The sequence below is a fragment of the Microcaecilia unicolor genome, chromosome 1, assembly GCF_901765095.1.
Source record: "Microcaecilia unicolor chromosome 1, aMicUni1.1, whole genome shotgun sequence".
In the NCBI taxonomy this organism is placed as follows: Eukaryota; Metazoa; Chordata; class Amphibia; order Gymnophiona; family Siphonopidae; genus Microcaecilia; species Microcaecilia unicolor.
The window spans coordinates 772444272-772461022 of NC_044031.1; the positions used below are offsets into that span (position 1 = coordinate 772444272).

At 47.3% G+C, this 16751-nt stretch overlaps 1 protein-coding gene across 1 annotated transcript in view; it reads left to right on the forward strand.

The window, feature by feature from the left end:
* Positions 1-16751, forward strand: part of ARNT2 (aryl hydrocarbon receptor nuclear translocator 2) — a 434272-nt gene that overhangs the window by 153234 nt on the left and 264287 nt on the right. The window contains 2 exon segments of the mRNA XM_030189838.1: positions 3126-3211; positions 16606-16682. Coding sequence (XP_030045698.1) covers positions 3126-3211; positions 16606-16682 — 163 coding nt within the window.

Sequence of the window (16751 nt, forward strand, 5' to 3'; positions counted from 1 at the left end):
AGCCTTTCTGGGTGTATCTCTCTGACCTGTAGGCTTTCAGCTTTTCTGTGTATATTTTTCTCTGTGGGCTTCTAGCCTTTCTGTTATCCCTGTGCAGTGGCTCTGCTCCCTGTCTGAGGTTGGTTAGCGGCTGATGCTGCAGCCATTTCTCTCCTTTCTATCTGTTAGCTACTGTAGCTCCAGTCTAACCCTTCCTCTGGCAAGTGTATCTGTCATTCCCATTCCCTTGAGCTTAGCTTGTATGTAGCTCCTGTTTTCCTCTTTCCTGCCAAGCTATGCTTCCATGGTCACCCTGCCTGTCTAGTGTTTGGGTGAACCCGGATCCAGTCAAGCTGTGCCAGTTTCCCGAATCCTGTGGGAGAAGCATGTTTTGAGTATCCTGTATCCTGCTTCTCAAGCCTGAACCCTGCTGTAGGACGTTGTTCCTGGATTCCTTGTTGCTTTCCTCTTCAGCTCCAGCCAGTCACTCCAGTCCTGTCTACTTCAGCCTGTCTTAGGGTTGCCTGTCTCCTGTTGGGTGGTTTTGCCTGCTGCTGCCACCTCCGTGACAGCGGCCCAAGGGCTCACACTTCCCCGAGAGACCTGACAAGAGGGAGCTCCAGAGAATGAACAAAGTTTAGCGAACTCGGAGGAGCAGGCGCGCGCCGCAGCACCCCCCAGCAGTGTGCACCCGGGGCGGACCGCCCCCACCGTCCCCCCTTGGTACGCCACTATGTAAAAACTGCTATGTGTTTATTGAGGTTCCTTTGTCTAATATTACATTTTGTTTAAAGATCAGAAAATCATTCAGTGTGACATACATGTAATAATAGGGGAAATCAGGAGGAGGGGGGGCAAAAATGTTTCACTTAATATAAAGACAAATATTGTCAATGTTTGCCTTTAAATATGACAGTGTTTGTCTTTATATTGCAGCCTTGTTGCTAGACATGTATATGTATTGTTCATTTCTTTGTTATGTTTCTAAAAACAGTAACAATTGTTTGAAAAAAAAAAAAGATTCACTTCATTGTAGTTAGGGGCATTCCTTGGGAGGATCTTTGTGACCTCACAGGTATGTAGATGGTTCTTTGGCCCATTTTCTCTCAGGGCCTTGAAGATCAGAAGAAGTGTTTTAAATTTGTCCTTCCAGGGTACTGGTGGCCAGTGCATTTTTGCAGGATGGGTGTGATGTAATCACGCTGCTCAATTGTGCTGTGGAATTCTGAATTAGATCTGGTACAAACTCTTTATAATCGGAAATTACAGTAGTCTAGCTGTGATGTTATATCATGGTTCACTGTTATTAGGCTTGCCTTCTCAATGTACAGTAGAGTCTCGGTTATCCGACCCTCCAGATTAACCAACGGTCGGTTCACTGGGCTCCTCCCTCTGTCTCTCCCACCGCACTTCACAAAAGGGAAAGGGAAATGGGACTTGATATACCTACACACTCCCCCCCCCCCCCCAACCAACCATTTCAGCTGTCTCTCATGCAGACACAGACACTGTGTATCTCTGTCTTCAACTCACTGACACACACTCAGTCTACACTCGCACCCAGTCTCACTCTCTCTCTTTCACACACACACACACACACACACTCGCACATTCACTCTCTCTCTCTCACAGAGTCACTCTCACACACACTGTCTCTCAAACATACACACTCCGAGGAAAACCTTGCTAGCGCCTGTTTCATTTGTGTCACAAACAGGCCTGTTTTACTAGTATTAAATAAAATACATGCATCTGAATTATAATGTTATAGAAGAACTTCTGGAGATTAACTGAAAGGATGTGAAAACAAATGATGGTGCATGAAGATGTCTGATAGAGATCAAAATGAAAAAGATGTAAGGGTGAAAGGACCTTGTCATGATTGTACTTCTGGAGTGGCTGGGGTATGACCTATTGTGTGCGGTCCAAATTGTTATAAGACTCCAGAAGCAGGCAGGGGGTTCCTGCCAAAACGCTGAGGCGATAACCATTTGTTTGTGCTATCTGATGTGAATCTTCTCTGTTAGCGTCGAGTCCAGTAAATGGTGAAGATGGATAACTGTTTCTTCTTTTGAAGCTAAGTACTCTTTTTTTGGTAACATTTTTTCTTGTTTATATTGGAATTTTGTAAAAAAAAAAATTTTTTTCAAATAAATTTAGTAGTTGAGTTGTTCTAGAAGAGAAGGATAAATGATTGATGATGTTGGGCTTATGGTTGTGGTCTGACATGGGCTGGCTCATAAGAGGCTTTATAACCTACAACAAATCCCTTAAGTTTATAACTGATATTCTTCTCATTTAGATGTTGTAATTGGTTAAGTTTATGTCCTTTGGAATACTTTTTCTTTTTTGTGATATTTTTTGAAAGTAATGGGTAATACCCCATTTTTGTTATATAGGGTGAAAGAAAGAGCAGTTGGGGCAACAGCATCCAAAATGGTAAAGATCTGGAAACTTAATGAAGTAGAGAGGAAAACTGAGCCAAGGGGGAACTGCCACACCATAGCAGGTGAAGCAAAATGCAGGTCTGAAGGGATAGGTAGCAAATGCATAACTCTGAGCAGCTTTCTGTCACTTTCGCTGAGACAGGCATCTTTTTCCCTGTGATGTTATATGGGAACATCCACACTCTTATGCAATACTTCTCAAACCTCGTCAGTTCAGATTTCAGGTTATCGATAAGATACACACAAGGAGTGGCCTAGTGGTTAGAGCACCGGTCTTGCAATCCAGAGGTGGCCAGTTGAAATCCCACTGCTGCTCCTTGTGATCTTTGGCAAGTCACTTAACCCTCTATTGCCTCGGGTACAAACTTAGATTGTGAGCCCTCCTGGGATAGAGAAATGCCCAGTGTACCTGAATGTAACTCACCTTGAGCTACTACTGAAAAAGGTGTGAGCAAAATATAAATATGTGGGATACAAATGTACTACTACTATTTAGCATTTCTATAGCGCTACAAGGCATACGCAGCGCTGCACAAACATAACCAACGGTCGGCAAATGTAACAAATAAAAAATAATACTCCGCTTCTCACATGCATTATATCTTAAAACCAGACAAATTAAGGGTTTGTCATTGTTAAGGAAAGGCTTGACTAGGTGCTGTGTAGATCTGCATCTCTCATATGAATATTATTCTGTAGGAATGGTCTGGGACCAGTGAAAGAGGGCGAGGCACAGTATTCCGTGGTTCACTGTACTGGATATATTAAGGCCTGGCCTCCTGCAGGTAAGACAATTCTGCATGCTTTTTATCTTAACTTCAAAGGAACAGAAAACTAGTTTAGGAGCTGTTACTGTTACATGTTACTATTCATTTGCTGCTATCCTGCTGGGTGTATTCTTGGCAAACAGTCTGCAATTCTATTACCCAGGAGATGCCCATGGTAATCTCCACTCTTGATGACATCTTTAGTAGCTGTCTCCTTGATAAGGTGGCATGCTTGTGCCAATGCTTCCACAGGTACATTGATGAAGGGGCATTCCCTATTTTGTGCCCCTTTGTTTGTCCTGAATGATCATGTATAGCAATGGAATGCGTCAGGTCTGTTGGTACATTCCATCCTAGACAAGTCATCCAAGTATAAGTCTTTCCATGAAGTCATAGGCCTGACACTCATTTATTACATGAGGATCCAGACAACTTGTAGATACTCTAACCCTTGCATGGAGCTCTGCACAGGCCTCCAGATGTAAGCCTCTAGACTCTCTGCCCACCCTCGCCCCTCCACCACCTTGTGATGTAGTATGTGGAATAAATCTGATTCCCTTAAGTATACTTCCTCACGAGGACACATTAAGAGAATTGTAGCTTTGGACTGCTTAACCAGGAGGGCGAGGTCAAATCAAGGAGAAGTTAAAAAAGAACAAAATCCTGAGCAGGAACAAGACAGAGAGGCACAGAGAAGGCAGGAACAGCCCTTCACTGTAATCCTCCACAAGGTATTGACAAGTAACCAGAAGAGTGGCCAAAGTAGGAAAGTTTTCAGTTGAACACTGTGAATTGCTGACCTTGTGACTTAATGCCACCCCCTTTCCTTGTCTGTTGAATGTTGAACTTTAACTTGATGTACACAGTGACCAACTGTACTACTACTACTATTTAACATTTACTACTATTTAACATTTCTAAAGCGCTACTAGGGTTACGCAGCGCTGTACAATTTGACATAGAAGGACAGTCCCTGCTCAAAGAGCTTACAATCTAAAGAACAAGTGTACAGTCAGTCAAGTAGGGGCAGTCAAATTGGGGCAGTCTAGATTTCCTGAAAGGTAAGGTTAGGTGCCGAAGGCCACATTGAAGAGGTGGGCTTTGAGCAAGGATTTGAAGATGGGTAGGGAGGGGGCCTGGCGTAAGGGCTCAGGAAGTTTATTCCAAGCATAGGGTGAGGTGAGGCAGAATGGGCGGAGCCTGGAGTTGGCGGTGGTGGAGAAGGGTACTGAGAAGGAGGGATTTGTCCTGTGAGCGGAGGTTTCGGGCGGGAACGTATGGGGAGATGAGGGTAGAGAGGTAATGAGGGGCTGCAGACTGAGTGCATTTGTAGGTAAGAAGGAGAAGCTTGAACTGTATGCGGTATCTAATCGGAAGCCAGTGAAGTGACCTGAGTATATTGGTTCAGGCGGAATATAAGACGTGCAGCAGAGTTCTGAACGGATTGAAGGGGGGATAGATGGTTAAGTGGGAGGCCAGTGAGGAGTAGGTTGCAGTAGTCAAGGCGAGAGGTAATGAGAGCGTGGATGAGAGTTCGGATGGTGTGCTCAGAGAGGAAAGGGCGAATTTTGCTGATGTTAAAGAGGAAGAAGCGACAGGTCTTGGCTCTGCTGGATATGCGCAGAGAAGGAGAGGGAGTAGTCGAAGATGACTCCGAGGTTGCGGGCGGATGAGACGGGGAGGATGAGGGTGTTATCAACTGAGATCGAGAGCGAAGGACGAGGAGAAGTGGGTTTCGGTGGAAAGACGATAAGCTCGGTCTTGGCCATGTTCAGTTTCAGGTGGCGGTTGGACATCCATGCAGCAATGTTGTATAAGCAGGCCGATACCTTGGCCTGGGTTTGTGCAGTGATGTCTGGTGTGGAGAGATACACCTGGTTGTCACCAGCATAACGATGATACTGGAAACCATGAGATGAGATCAGTGAGCCCAGGGAAGAGGTGTAGATTGAAAAAAGAAGGGGTCCAAGGACAGATCCCTGGGGAACTCCAACAGAGAGCGGGATGGGGTTGGAGGAAGATCCATGAGAGTGTACTCTGAAGGTGCGGTGGGAGAGATAGGAGGAGAACCAGGAGAGGACAGAGCCCTGGAACCCAAAAGAGGACAGTGTGGCAAGAAGTAAATCATGGTTGACAGTATCAAAAGCGGCAGATAGATCGAGGAGGATGAGGATGGAGTAGTGGCCTCTGGATTTGGCAAGGAACAGGTCATTACAGACTTTAGAGAGTGCTGTTTCTGTCGAGTGAAGGGGGCGAAAGCCGGATTGAAGTGGGTCAAGGATGGCATGAGAGGAGAGAAAATCAAGACAGCGGCTGTGAACGGCACGCTCAAGTATTTTGGAGAGGAAGGGTAGGAGGGAGATGGGGCGGTAGTTGGAGGGACAGGTAGGGTCAAGTGATAGCTTTTTGAGGAGAGGTGTGACTACGGCATGCTTGAAGGTGTCAGGGACAGTTGCAGTGGAGCGAGAGAGGTTGAGGATATGACAGATGGAGGGGGTGACAGTATGAGAGATGGTGTTAAGTAAGTTGGTGGGGATGGGATCAGAGGAACAAGTGGTGCATTTCGAGGAGGAAAGAAGGCGGGCGGTTTTCTCCTCGGTGATATCAGGAAAGGAGGAGAAAGAGGCCAGGGTTGGTTGGTTGAGGGAGAGGGTTGAAGGGTGAAGAGGAGGAGGTGGCTTGGTAGTGAACTCAAGGTTGATCTTTTGCACCTTGTCACGGAAGTAGTCAGCCAGTGATTGAGGAGAGAGTGAGGGGGGGTGGGAGCGGAAGGCACTTTGAGGAGGGAGTTAAGGGTGGCGAAGCAATGACGAGGGTTGGAGCTGAGAGAATTGGTCAATTGGGTGTAGTAATCCTGTTTGGCAAGGAATAGGGAGGACTGGAAGGAGGATAGCATGAATTTGTAATGAAGGAAATCTGAATAGGTGCGAGATTTCCTCCAGAGGCGTTCAGCAGATCGGGCGCAGGAGTGAAGGTAATGGATGCAAGGGGTCAACCAGGGCTGGGGATTAGTACGCCTTGTGGGACGGGAGATGGATGGTGCGAGGGTGTCCAGAGCAGAGGAGAGAGTGGCATTGTAAGCGGAGACAGCCTTGTCGACAGACTTGGAGGACTTGATGGAGGGGAGGAGATTAGAAATACTAGAGGATAAGGTGGGAGGGTCACTAGCCTGGAGATTTCTGGAAGTAATGGTTAATGTTGGGCGGGGCTGAGAGGGGTGGTGAAGAAGTGTGAAGGTGATCAGGTGATGATCAGAGAGAGGAAGAGCTGAGGCGTGGAAATTTTAGGCTGAGCCGGAAGAGGAGAGGACAAGGTCAAGACAATGGCTGTTTTGGTGAGTAGGGGTAGTGGAGCACAGCTGGAGGTTGAAGGAGGATGTTAGAGTGAGGAACTGAGAAGCGTGAGAGTCGAATGGGTTATCAGCGTGTATGTTAAAGTCTCCGAGAGTGAGGGACGGAGATGAGGGATCAAGAAAAACAGAAAGCCAGGCATCGAAGTCAGTGAGGAAGGAAGGGAGAGATTTATCAGGGGGGCGGTAAATGACTGCCACTCTGAGTGGCAACAGGTAGAATAGACGGATGGCGTGGGCTTCAAAGGATGAGAAGCAGTGAGATTGCGGTAGGAGGAGCGGTTGGAAACTACAGGAGGGCGAGAGTAGTAACCCGACGCCTCCACCGTGGCCAACTGGGCGGTTAGTATGGGAGAAGAGATAACCTCCATGGCATAGGGCCGCGACTGAGGCAGAGTCATCAGGGTAGAGCCAGGTTTCAGTTAGGGCGAGCAGTTGAAGGGAACAAGAGATGAAGAGATCGTGGCTGAAGGGAAGTTTGTTGCAGACCAATCGGGCATTCCACAGGGCACATGAGAAGTGGAGGGAAGAGAGGGGGAGGAGGGGAATAGAGATGAGATTGGAGACATCACGGAATCGTTTGCATGGATAAGTACATACATAAGTACATAAGTAGTGCCATACTGGGAAAGACCAAAGGTCCATCTAGCCCAGCATCCTGTCACCGACAGTGGCCAATCCAGGTCAAGGGCACCTGGCACGCTCCCCAAACGTAAAAACATTCCAGACAAGTTATACCTAAAAATGCGGAATTTTTCCAAGTCCATTTAATAGCGGTCTATGGACTTGTCCTTTAGGAATCTATCTAACCCCTTTTTAAACTCCGTCAAGCTAACCGCCCGTACCACGTTCTCCGGCAACGAATTCCAGAGTCTAATTACACGTTGGGTGAAGAAAAATTTTCTCCGATTCGTTTTAAATTTACCACACTGTAGCTTCAACTCATGCCCTCTAGTCCTAGTATTTTTGGATAGCGTGAACAGTCGCTTCACATCCACCCGATCCATTCCACTCATTATTTTATACACTTCTATCATATCTCCCCTCAGCCGTCTCTTCTCCAAGCTGAAAAGCCCTAGCCTTCTCAGCCTCTCTTCATAGGAAAGTCGTCCCATCCCCACTATCATTTTCGTCGCCCTTCGCTGTACCTTTTCCAATTCTACTATATCTTTTTGAGATACGGAGACCAGTACTGAACACAATACTCCAGGTGCGGTCGCACCATGGAGCGATACAACGGCATTATAACATCCGCACACCTGGACTCCATACCCTTCCTAATAACACCCAACATTCTATTTGCTTTCCTAGCCGCAGCAGCACACTGAGCAGAAGGTTTCAGCGTATCATCGACGACGACACCCAGATCCCTTTCTTGATCCGTAACTCCTAACGCGGAACCTTGCAAGACGTAGCTATAATTCGGGTTCCTCTTACCCACATGCATCACTTTGCACTTGTCAACATTGAACTTCATCTGCCACTTGCACGCCCATTCTCCCAGTCTCGCAAGGTCCTCCTGTAATTGTTCACATTCCTCCTGCGACTTGACGACCCTGAATAATTTTGTGTCATCGGCGAATTTAATTACCTCACTAGTTATTCCCATCTCTAGGTCATTTATAAATACACTAGTAAAAAAGGCCCGTTTCTGACACAAATGAAACGGGCGCTAGCAAGGTTTTCCTTGGAGTGTGTATGTTTGGGAGAGTGTATGTGAGAGTGACTGTTTGAGAGTTAGAGTGAAAGTGTGAGTGTGTGAGAGAGAGAGTGAGTCTGGGTGTGAGTGTGTTTGTGAGAGAGTGTGTGTGTGAGAATGAGAGTGTGTGCAAGTGTCTATGTGAGACACAGTGTGAGAGAGAGTGTGTGTGTGTGGGCGAGAGAGAGAGTGTGTGTGAGACACAGATTCTCTGTGAGAGTGAGTGTATGAGACCAAGCGAGTGTGTGAGTGACTGTGTGGCACATAGAGAGTGAATGTGATACAGTGTGAGACAGAGTGTGTGAGAGGGAGAGTCAGAAAGATATTGTATATGAGAGAGAGAGTGTGAGCCGTGCCCTCCCAATCCATGGCCATCTGTCCCCTGCCCCCTCCATTCATCCTTTTCCAGCAATTCCCCTATCTCCCTGAGCCCTGCCCTCCCAATCCATGGCCATCCATGTTTCTCTGTCACCTGCCCCCTCCATTCATCCCTATCCAGCATTTCCCCTCTCTGCCTGAGGCCTGCCCTGCAATCCATATCCATCCATGCCCATCTGTCCCCTCCATTCATCCCTATCCAGCAATTCCCCTCTCCCTGAGTCCTGCCCTTCCAATCCATGCCCATCCATGCTCATCTGTCACCTGGCTCCTCCATTTTCCCTATCCAGCAATTGCCCTCTCTCCCTGAGGCCTGCCCTCCCAATCCATATCCATCCATGCCCATCTGTCCCCTCCATTCATCCCTATCCAGCATTTCCCCTCTCTGCCTGAGGCCTGTCCTGCAATCCATATCCATCCATGCCCATCTGTCCCCTCCATTTTTCCCTATCCAGCATTTCCCCTCTCTGCCTGAGGCCTGTCCTGCAATCCATATCCATCCATGCCCATCTGTCCCCTCCATTCATCCCTATCCAGCAATTCCCCTCTCCCTGAGTCCTGCCCTTCCAATCCATGTCCATCCATGCTCCTCTGTCACCTGGCCCCTCCATTTTTCCCTATCCAGCATTTCCCCTCTCTGCCTGAGGCCTGTCCTGCAATCCATATCCATCCATGCCCATCTGTCCCCTCCATTCATCCCTATCCAGCAATTCCCCTCTCCCTGAGTCCTGCCCTTCCAATCCATGTCCATCCATGCTCCTCTGTCACCTGGCCCCTCCATTTTTCCCTTTCCAGCAATTTCCCTCTCTCCCTGAGCTCTGCCCTCCCAATCTATGCCCATCCATGCTCCTCTGTCCCCTGCCCCCTCCATTCTTCCTTTTCATGTAATTCCCCTTTCTTCCTTCCATGACCCCTCCTCGCATCCATGCTCCTCTCTGTCCCATGTCCCAGCCTGGCCCGCCCTCTTCTTCCCCCCCCCCCCCCTCTTCGCATCCATGCTGTCGTTTTTCCCCTGCCCTCCTGCTCCCAGTGTTCAACTTTGCTGCCCACCCACATCCCTTTTCTTTTTTTTTCTTTTTTTTATTTACCTCCTTGGTGGCGGTTCCGGCAGCGCAGCGTCAGGGAAGGAGGCGGCGCTCCCGACGTCTAGCCTTCCCTTCGCTGTGTTCCGCCTTCTTCTGACGTCATCATTGACGTCAGAAGAAGGCGGAACACAGCGAAGGGAAGGCTAGACGTCGGGAGCGCCGCCTCCTTCCCTGACGCTGCGCTGCCGGAACCGCCACCACAGAGGTAAATGTAATATAGTAAAACGCACCGTGCGTGGGTGCGATCCGTTTGTTTTTTTTTCTGCCCTCGCGATCCGTGTGTTTTCCCCGCCCTCGACGTCATGACGTTTGACGCGAGGGCGGGGCAGAGACGGCTGGGTGGCTTCACACCACGAACGCCACGAACTCCACGAACCCCACGAACCCTTCAGGGAGTGTTTTTTAGTGACTTCAGAACGTTGTCCTCATTAGAACGTTCACGGTGCGTTTTATTATATTAGATTAAAAAGCAACGGACCCAGCACAGACCCCTGCGGGACCCCACTAACTACCCTCCTCCACTGAGAATAGGACGAGATAGGACGAGGACAGGTGGGGGGGGGGGGGGGGCTGGACTGGGATTGATGTCTCCCGCGGATAGCAGGAGGAGGAGCAAGAGAGTGCGGAGGAGGGTAGGGGAGGTAGGGCGACGAAGGCGACGAAGACGGGATGCACTTAGGAGGAATGGGGATGGGTTGATGGCAGGAAGGAAGTGTTGAAGCTTGAGAGCTAGGAAGGAGGAGGGGGACAAGAGAGATGGTGAGGTGGTGAGGGACGGGGGTGAATAGGGTATTGCAGTGGTGAGTGGGACTGGAGAGGACATGTGTGAGCAGTGAGTTTCAGTGGTAGGGGGAGGGAAAAGAGATTAGGAAGGGATAGGGCAAGGAACCCCTCTTAGCTCTCAGACATGTGGCCAGCATAGTGCTTGATTTGTTGGCAAATTCAAAATACTGCTGTTGGAGGCGCGTTCTCATATATTCGACCTCAGCCATCTGCGCCTGATCCAGCTCCCCCCTAATCTTTTTGAGTTCTGCCCATACCCGTGAAGATGGATTTCTCTGGTGGGTCTTTTCCAGCTTGTTCATTTTCAGCCTCAAAGCAATCATCACCTGTCCCTTCTCTCTTTTCTTCCTGGCTCCCCATTTAATCAGTACTCCCCTTACCACTGCCTTCATCGCATCCCACAAGATCCCATCCCCCACTTCCCCTGTATCATTATTTCTCCAGTATTCCTGTATAGTGGCCTGTACCTTTTCCCTCACCTGTTCCTCCCCCAAGAGAGACTCATTAAGTTTCCAAGTGGTGTTCCTCTTCCTGTGTCCCCACCCCTGTAATCTAATCCACACAGGTGCATGGTCAGAAATTTGAATAGGTTCTATTTCTGCCTCCTCTACCATATGCACACAATTGCGATGAACCCACAACCCGTCTATCCTAGTATAGGAGCTTGCTGCATGGGAGTAAAACGTATATCCCCGTTGCACACCATGTACCATCCTCCAGCTATCCACCAATTCCATCTGTCTCAAAAATTAATGAAGTGCCTTTCTCCCCAAACTTGACTGATATCCCCCTTCTCCCGAGTGATCTAAAAGAGCATTTGGGGCTATATTGAGATCTCCTCCTACAATTACCTGTCCCCTTATAAACCCTTGAATCTCCTTCCATAATGTATGAAAAAATCCCCCCTGTCCCGTATTAGGGGCATAGATGTTAATCTGTGTTACCTCCTTCCCCTGTATCAGTCCCCACAAGGCCACACATCTCCCTGTTGTGTCCTTGAATTTGTTTTTAATAATCATCCTACATGCCTGTCTGATCAATATGACCACTCTCCTCCCCCCTGCGCCTTGGTGTGTCACCACCTCTTTGTACATTTTACCACGTAGCAGATGTCCATCTCTGGGCCTCAAGTGTGTCTCTTGCAGGAATATCACCTCCCAACTCAGCCTAGTTAACTCTTTCATTACCCTTGTACTTTTCCCGGGGTTATTGAGCCCGTTGACATCCCAGGAACCCATCTTCAATCCCTCCCCCTCCCCCCTCCTTGAGTTCTCCCCTTTCATCCCTGCCCTAACTCCCCCCCTTCCCCTCTATATCCCCCTCCCTTTCCTCCCCTCACACCCGACATGACTTGGTCATTCGGTTAGAAAGGAGGCTCCGCCCTTACCCCCAAGGCCCCCGTTCCCCCTTGAATCTCCATCCCCCTGCATTTCCCCCGCTCTCCCTTCTCCTTTATTCTATTTATTGTGTATCCCGCATCCCCTCCTACCCCCTCCCCCCCAAGGTCAGTTCACCACCACACATCAAAATTGAACAGTATTCATGACAATTCGTCAAACTTATCACTGCTCCCTCTCACTTTGGTCGTCAGGAGGCACTTCTGTCATTCCTCTTCCCTCTGGTAGTCACCATCTGCCATGCCGAGTCTGTTCTTGGCTCCACCTCCTCCGGTGGGTGTTGCTCCCGGTCTGGAAGTCCCTCACATCCCAACAGTCTCAGCGCCTCCCAAGCTTCCGCAGGTGACTTTCCCGCCACCGTGAACCATATTGCAAAGGGGAAAAGCCATCTATATCGAATCCCTTTAGCTCTCATGAAGCTTGTCACTTCTCCCATTGCTCTTCATTTTTGCAGCATGGCTCCCGCCAAATCCTGGTATACTCCAATCTTATAATTTTTCCATTGTATCACCTTCTGTTGTCTTGCCTTTGCTAATATCAGTTGTTTAGTGGGGAAATCCAGAAAACAGGCTATCATATCTCTCAGTGCGGATTCCCGTAGGGGACCCGCACTTCGGTGTACTCGTTGCAGGCTGATGTCTTGTTGCACTTCTTCACCCTCTGGACTTGACACAGTTCTTTGATCACCACCTCGCAATTACTGAAAATGTCTAGTTCTGGGATTCCTTTGAACCGTAAATTGTTGCGGCGGGATCTGTTTTACAGGTCCTCCACCTGGTCTTTTAACTGCTGGATTTCTGTTGCCGCAACATGAGCCTCTGCTTTTCTTTTCCGTTCTTTAGCCTGGACTATTTCCATCTTCTCCTCTACTCCATCCACTCGTGTCCCCAGGTCTCCAATCTCCGTCCGGATCTCTCGGAGCATGCTTTGGATATCTTTTCGGACCCCTTCCAGTTCTGACTTCAGTTCTTTGAACCAGCCGAGCACGTCTGCTTTGGTGATTTCTTCGTTGCTCTCACCCACTTCTCTGAGGCACTCTTCCTCTGAGTCTGAGGGGATCGCAACCATCCTCTCCACTCCCTGGCTGGTTCCTGCCACCTCCTGCTTTGCCTTTCCCACCTGGTCTGCCGCACACCATAATTTTTCTGTACTCTTTTTCGGCGGCATCTTGTTTCTCCCCTTTTCTCGGCTTTATTTGCTCAAAAGTCTCTTGGGGCTGGTTAGCCGTGGCCTTTGTCTTTTTCACCCTGGCTTTTTCCCCAGTCTTAGCCAGGAAGAAAGAGAGCAGGATCTTTTTTTATCCTGAACTTTCCAGGTACTTTTTAGAAAGTAAACAAATGTTTAGATAGTTTTATAATTGATCCATATTTGAGTTACCTGTTATTGTTTGCTGATTGCACTTTTTTTGTTTCACTATTCAATTTTAAGACAATAAACAGTTTTCAGTTTATTGACTGTGCTGTCTAGACTGATAAAGAATCCTTGTGGTTTGTGTGTTGGGTCTGTGAGTGCTTTCTGGAAACTGTGGGATCACTGGAAGTGTGGTCCCAGTAACCTAGAAATCGCTGGGGATAATTTGAGAGCAGGAGACTCACCCAGAAGCGGTTGTGACCCAGTCGGTGGGAGGAGAGTGCTAGTGTAGAGCACAAGCAGCACATGCAGGCAGACCTGAGCTATGCTGGGAATATACTCAATAAATGGCCGCAGGGTAACCCCCAGGCGGATGTCTAGGCATTTCATGACACCCTCCTTATACCTAAGTTGTCCATTAGTGCAAGTACTACTACTACTACTACTTAACATTTCTAAAGCGCTACAAGGGTTACGCAGCGCTGTACAATTTAACATAGAGGGACGGTCCCTGCTCAAGGATCTTACAATCTAAGAGACAAGTGAACAGACAGTCCGATAGGGGCGGTCAAATTGGGGCAGTCTGGATTTAGTGAACGGTAAGAGTTAGGTGCCGAATGCAGCATTGAAGAGGTGGGTTTTAAGCAAAGACTTGAAGATGGGCAGGGAGGGGGCTTGGCGTAAGGGCTCAGGAAGGTTGTTCAAAGCATAGGGTGAGGCGAGGCAGAATGAGCGGAGCCTGGAGTTGGCGGTGTTGGAGGAGGGATTTGTCCTGTGAACGGAGGTTATGGGCGGGAACATAGGGGGAGATGAGGGAGGAGAGGTAGTGAGGGGCAGCAGACTGAATGCATTTGTAGGTAAGAAGGAGAAGCTTGAATTGAATGCGGTATCTGATTGGAAACCAGTGAAGTGACCTGAGGAGACTGATAGAAAGTTTTCTTGGTCCACCTCTACTCTTTCCTGGTTTTATTGAACTTTACATAGGGGCTTGTTTTCCCGATTCCTTGGTTTGGTCTATTGCACAATAATGTCACCCATTTGCAATGTCTGATCAACACCTATACAGGTGAGCAACAATACATGGAAATTGTTAACTGATAGCACAGCCCCTACATTAGCTAGCTGCTGTATTGACAGCTAACACAGCTTAATAGGCCTCTGATCTTCAAAAACTCCCATAGGATTGTAGATGTGCCAGAGGTAATTGGCACAAACTTCAGTATTCTACAAATAGGAATAAATACAATAATTTAGGTTGTGTGAAAATTAGCAACATTCCAACTCTGCTGCCCGTCTCATCTTCCGCCAGGGTCGCTTTACTCATACTACCCCTCTCCTCAAGACCCTTCACTGGCTCCCTATCCGTTTTCGCATCCTGTTCAAACTTCTTCTACTAACCTATAAATGTACTCACTCTGCTGCTCCCCAGTATCTCTCCACACTCGCCCTTCCCTACACCCCTTCCCTTGCACTCCGCTCCATGGATAAATCCTTCTTATCTGTTCCCTTCTCCACTACTGCCAACTCCAGACTTCGCGCCTTCTGTCTCGCTGCACCCTACGCCTGGAATAAACTTCCTGAGCCCCTACGTCTTGCCCCATCCTTGGCCACCTTTAAATCTAGACTGAAAGCCCACCTCTTTAACATTGCCTTTGACTCGTAACCACTTGTAACCACTCGCCTCCACCTACCCTCCTCTCTTCCTTCCCGTTCACATTAATTGATTTGATTTGCTTACTTTATTTATTTTTTGTCTATTAGATTGTAAGCTCTTTGAGCAGGGACTGTCTTCTATGTTTGTGCAGCGCTGCGTATGCCTTGTAGCGCTATAGAAATGCTAAATAGTAGTAGTAGTAGTAGTAATATGTTTAATGTGAATAGATTTCAAAATGTAAAGCCTGGAAACAGTAACACAAGAAAGTACAAAATGATAGAAAAAGGGATTGAGGGAATGATGAAGAAAAAGTGGCTAATATTCAGATTCTGGCTAGTAGTGATGGATGGAAATATGCCAATTTTAAAAGACATTTCTGCATATACAGTGGTCCATATAGAAGTGTGCATTTGATATGTGCATGAATTTGCATGTGTATCTACATAACTTTATCCAGACTGAGTGGAGGAATTCATGGGGCAGGGGGGCTGGGTTTGCATTAATGCAGATATTTTTGAACATACAGGCATACATGCATAAATTAACCAAAAAGAATTTGCATGTGCCAGGACTGCAGTCATAAGCTCATATATTCTCTAGGGGATATAGGCGCTCCGGTATAAGAGGCTTGGAGAGGCTAAGCCTCCCCTACTGTGCTCTGAGGGGTTTAAATTGTTGATTTACCTCCATCCTCACAGCAGGAGCTGCAGTGAAAGCCCTCAAGCCTTGTGTAACCAGTTGTAGAAATTGGTTTATGGTTTGTTTACCTTACTGCTGGGAGAGCAAGGGGGGTTGGCTGGAGGTGTCTTGGGTTGCCAGGGAGATATTTATCGAGGATGACTTCCTGACCTGCACTGAGGACAGATAGCAGCAGAATCGGATACTGGGCCAGCATGATCAGAAAAAGTCACCAGACAACAAAGGTAGAAAAGATCATTTTATTTTCATTATTATAGTGTTTGGAATATGTCCACTTTGAGAATCAGGTGCTCAACATTAAAAGTTTATATTTATTTACTTATTTATGACATTTTATCCCACATTAAACATGAATTAGGGTGTTTTTTGGCTCTACATGAGAATTGTGATGATATGATCCCTTGTTTCATATTGTTGACGGTCTGCATTTTCCGTATGGGTGGTATATTGGTGTATTAGGTTCTGCCCAGTGTAATATTTATGGTACAGTAAGGTTCTGAGTGTGTTTTTGCACAAAGTTGTGCATAGTGTTTTGCAGTTGAGCGATTGTGCTTAGAATATGCTTTGAGCAACCACTTTATTCTTTGACATATGATACATATCTAATATCTAAATTTAATAAAAGGTATTAATTGTGACTTTTATTTTTATTTTTTTTTCTTTGTGTTATCAGACAATTATGGATTTAAGCTCCACCCCTGGCCCCACCCCTAACCCCGCCCCTTTAGCCTCCCCAAAGAGTTGGGCCACCGACCGCCTATGCTAGGGGAATTAGAAAATGTAGTAGTGCCCACACAGAAAAAGTATGCACAAACTATTTAACATTTATGCTCAGTTATAAAATTACCCCCAGTCCTATCACCCTCCTTTTTTAGAAAGATATCCAGAAGACTGCAGTGCAGCTATGAGAAAATTACACATTTTGTTCTCACTGGTAATATGGTGGTTACTGATGCTTCTGTTGAAGATTGAAAGAACAACTGCTATTCTGTGAGATTGTTATTGCTACTGATTTCAGGAATTACTGTCCCTGAAGAAGATACTGATGTGGGCCAAGGAAACAAATATTGTCTGGTGGCAATTGGAAGACTTCAGGTAGAAAAATATTTAATGCCTTATATCCCCTTCCCCCACAAGAACATCAACATGAAATTATGTATATGT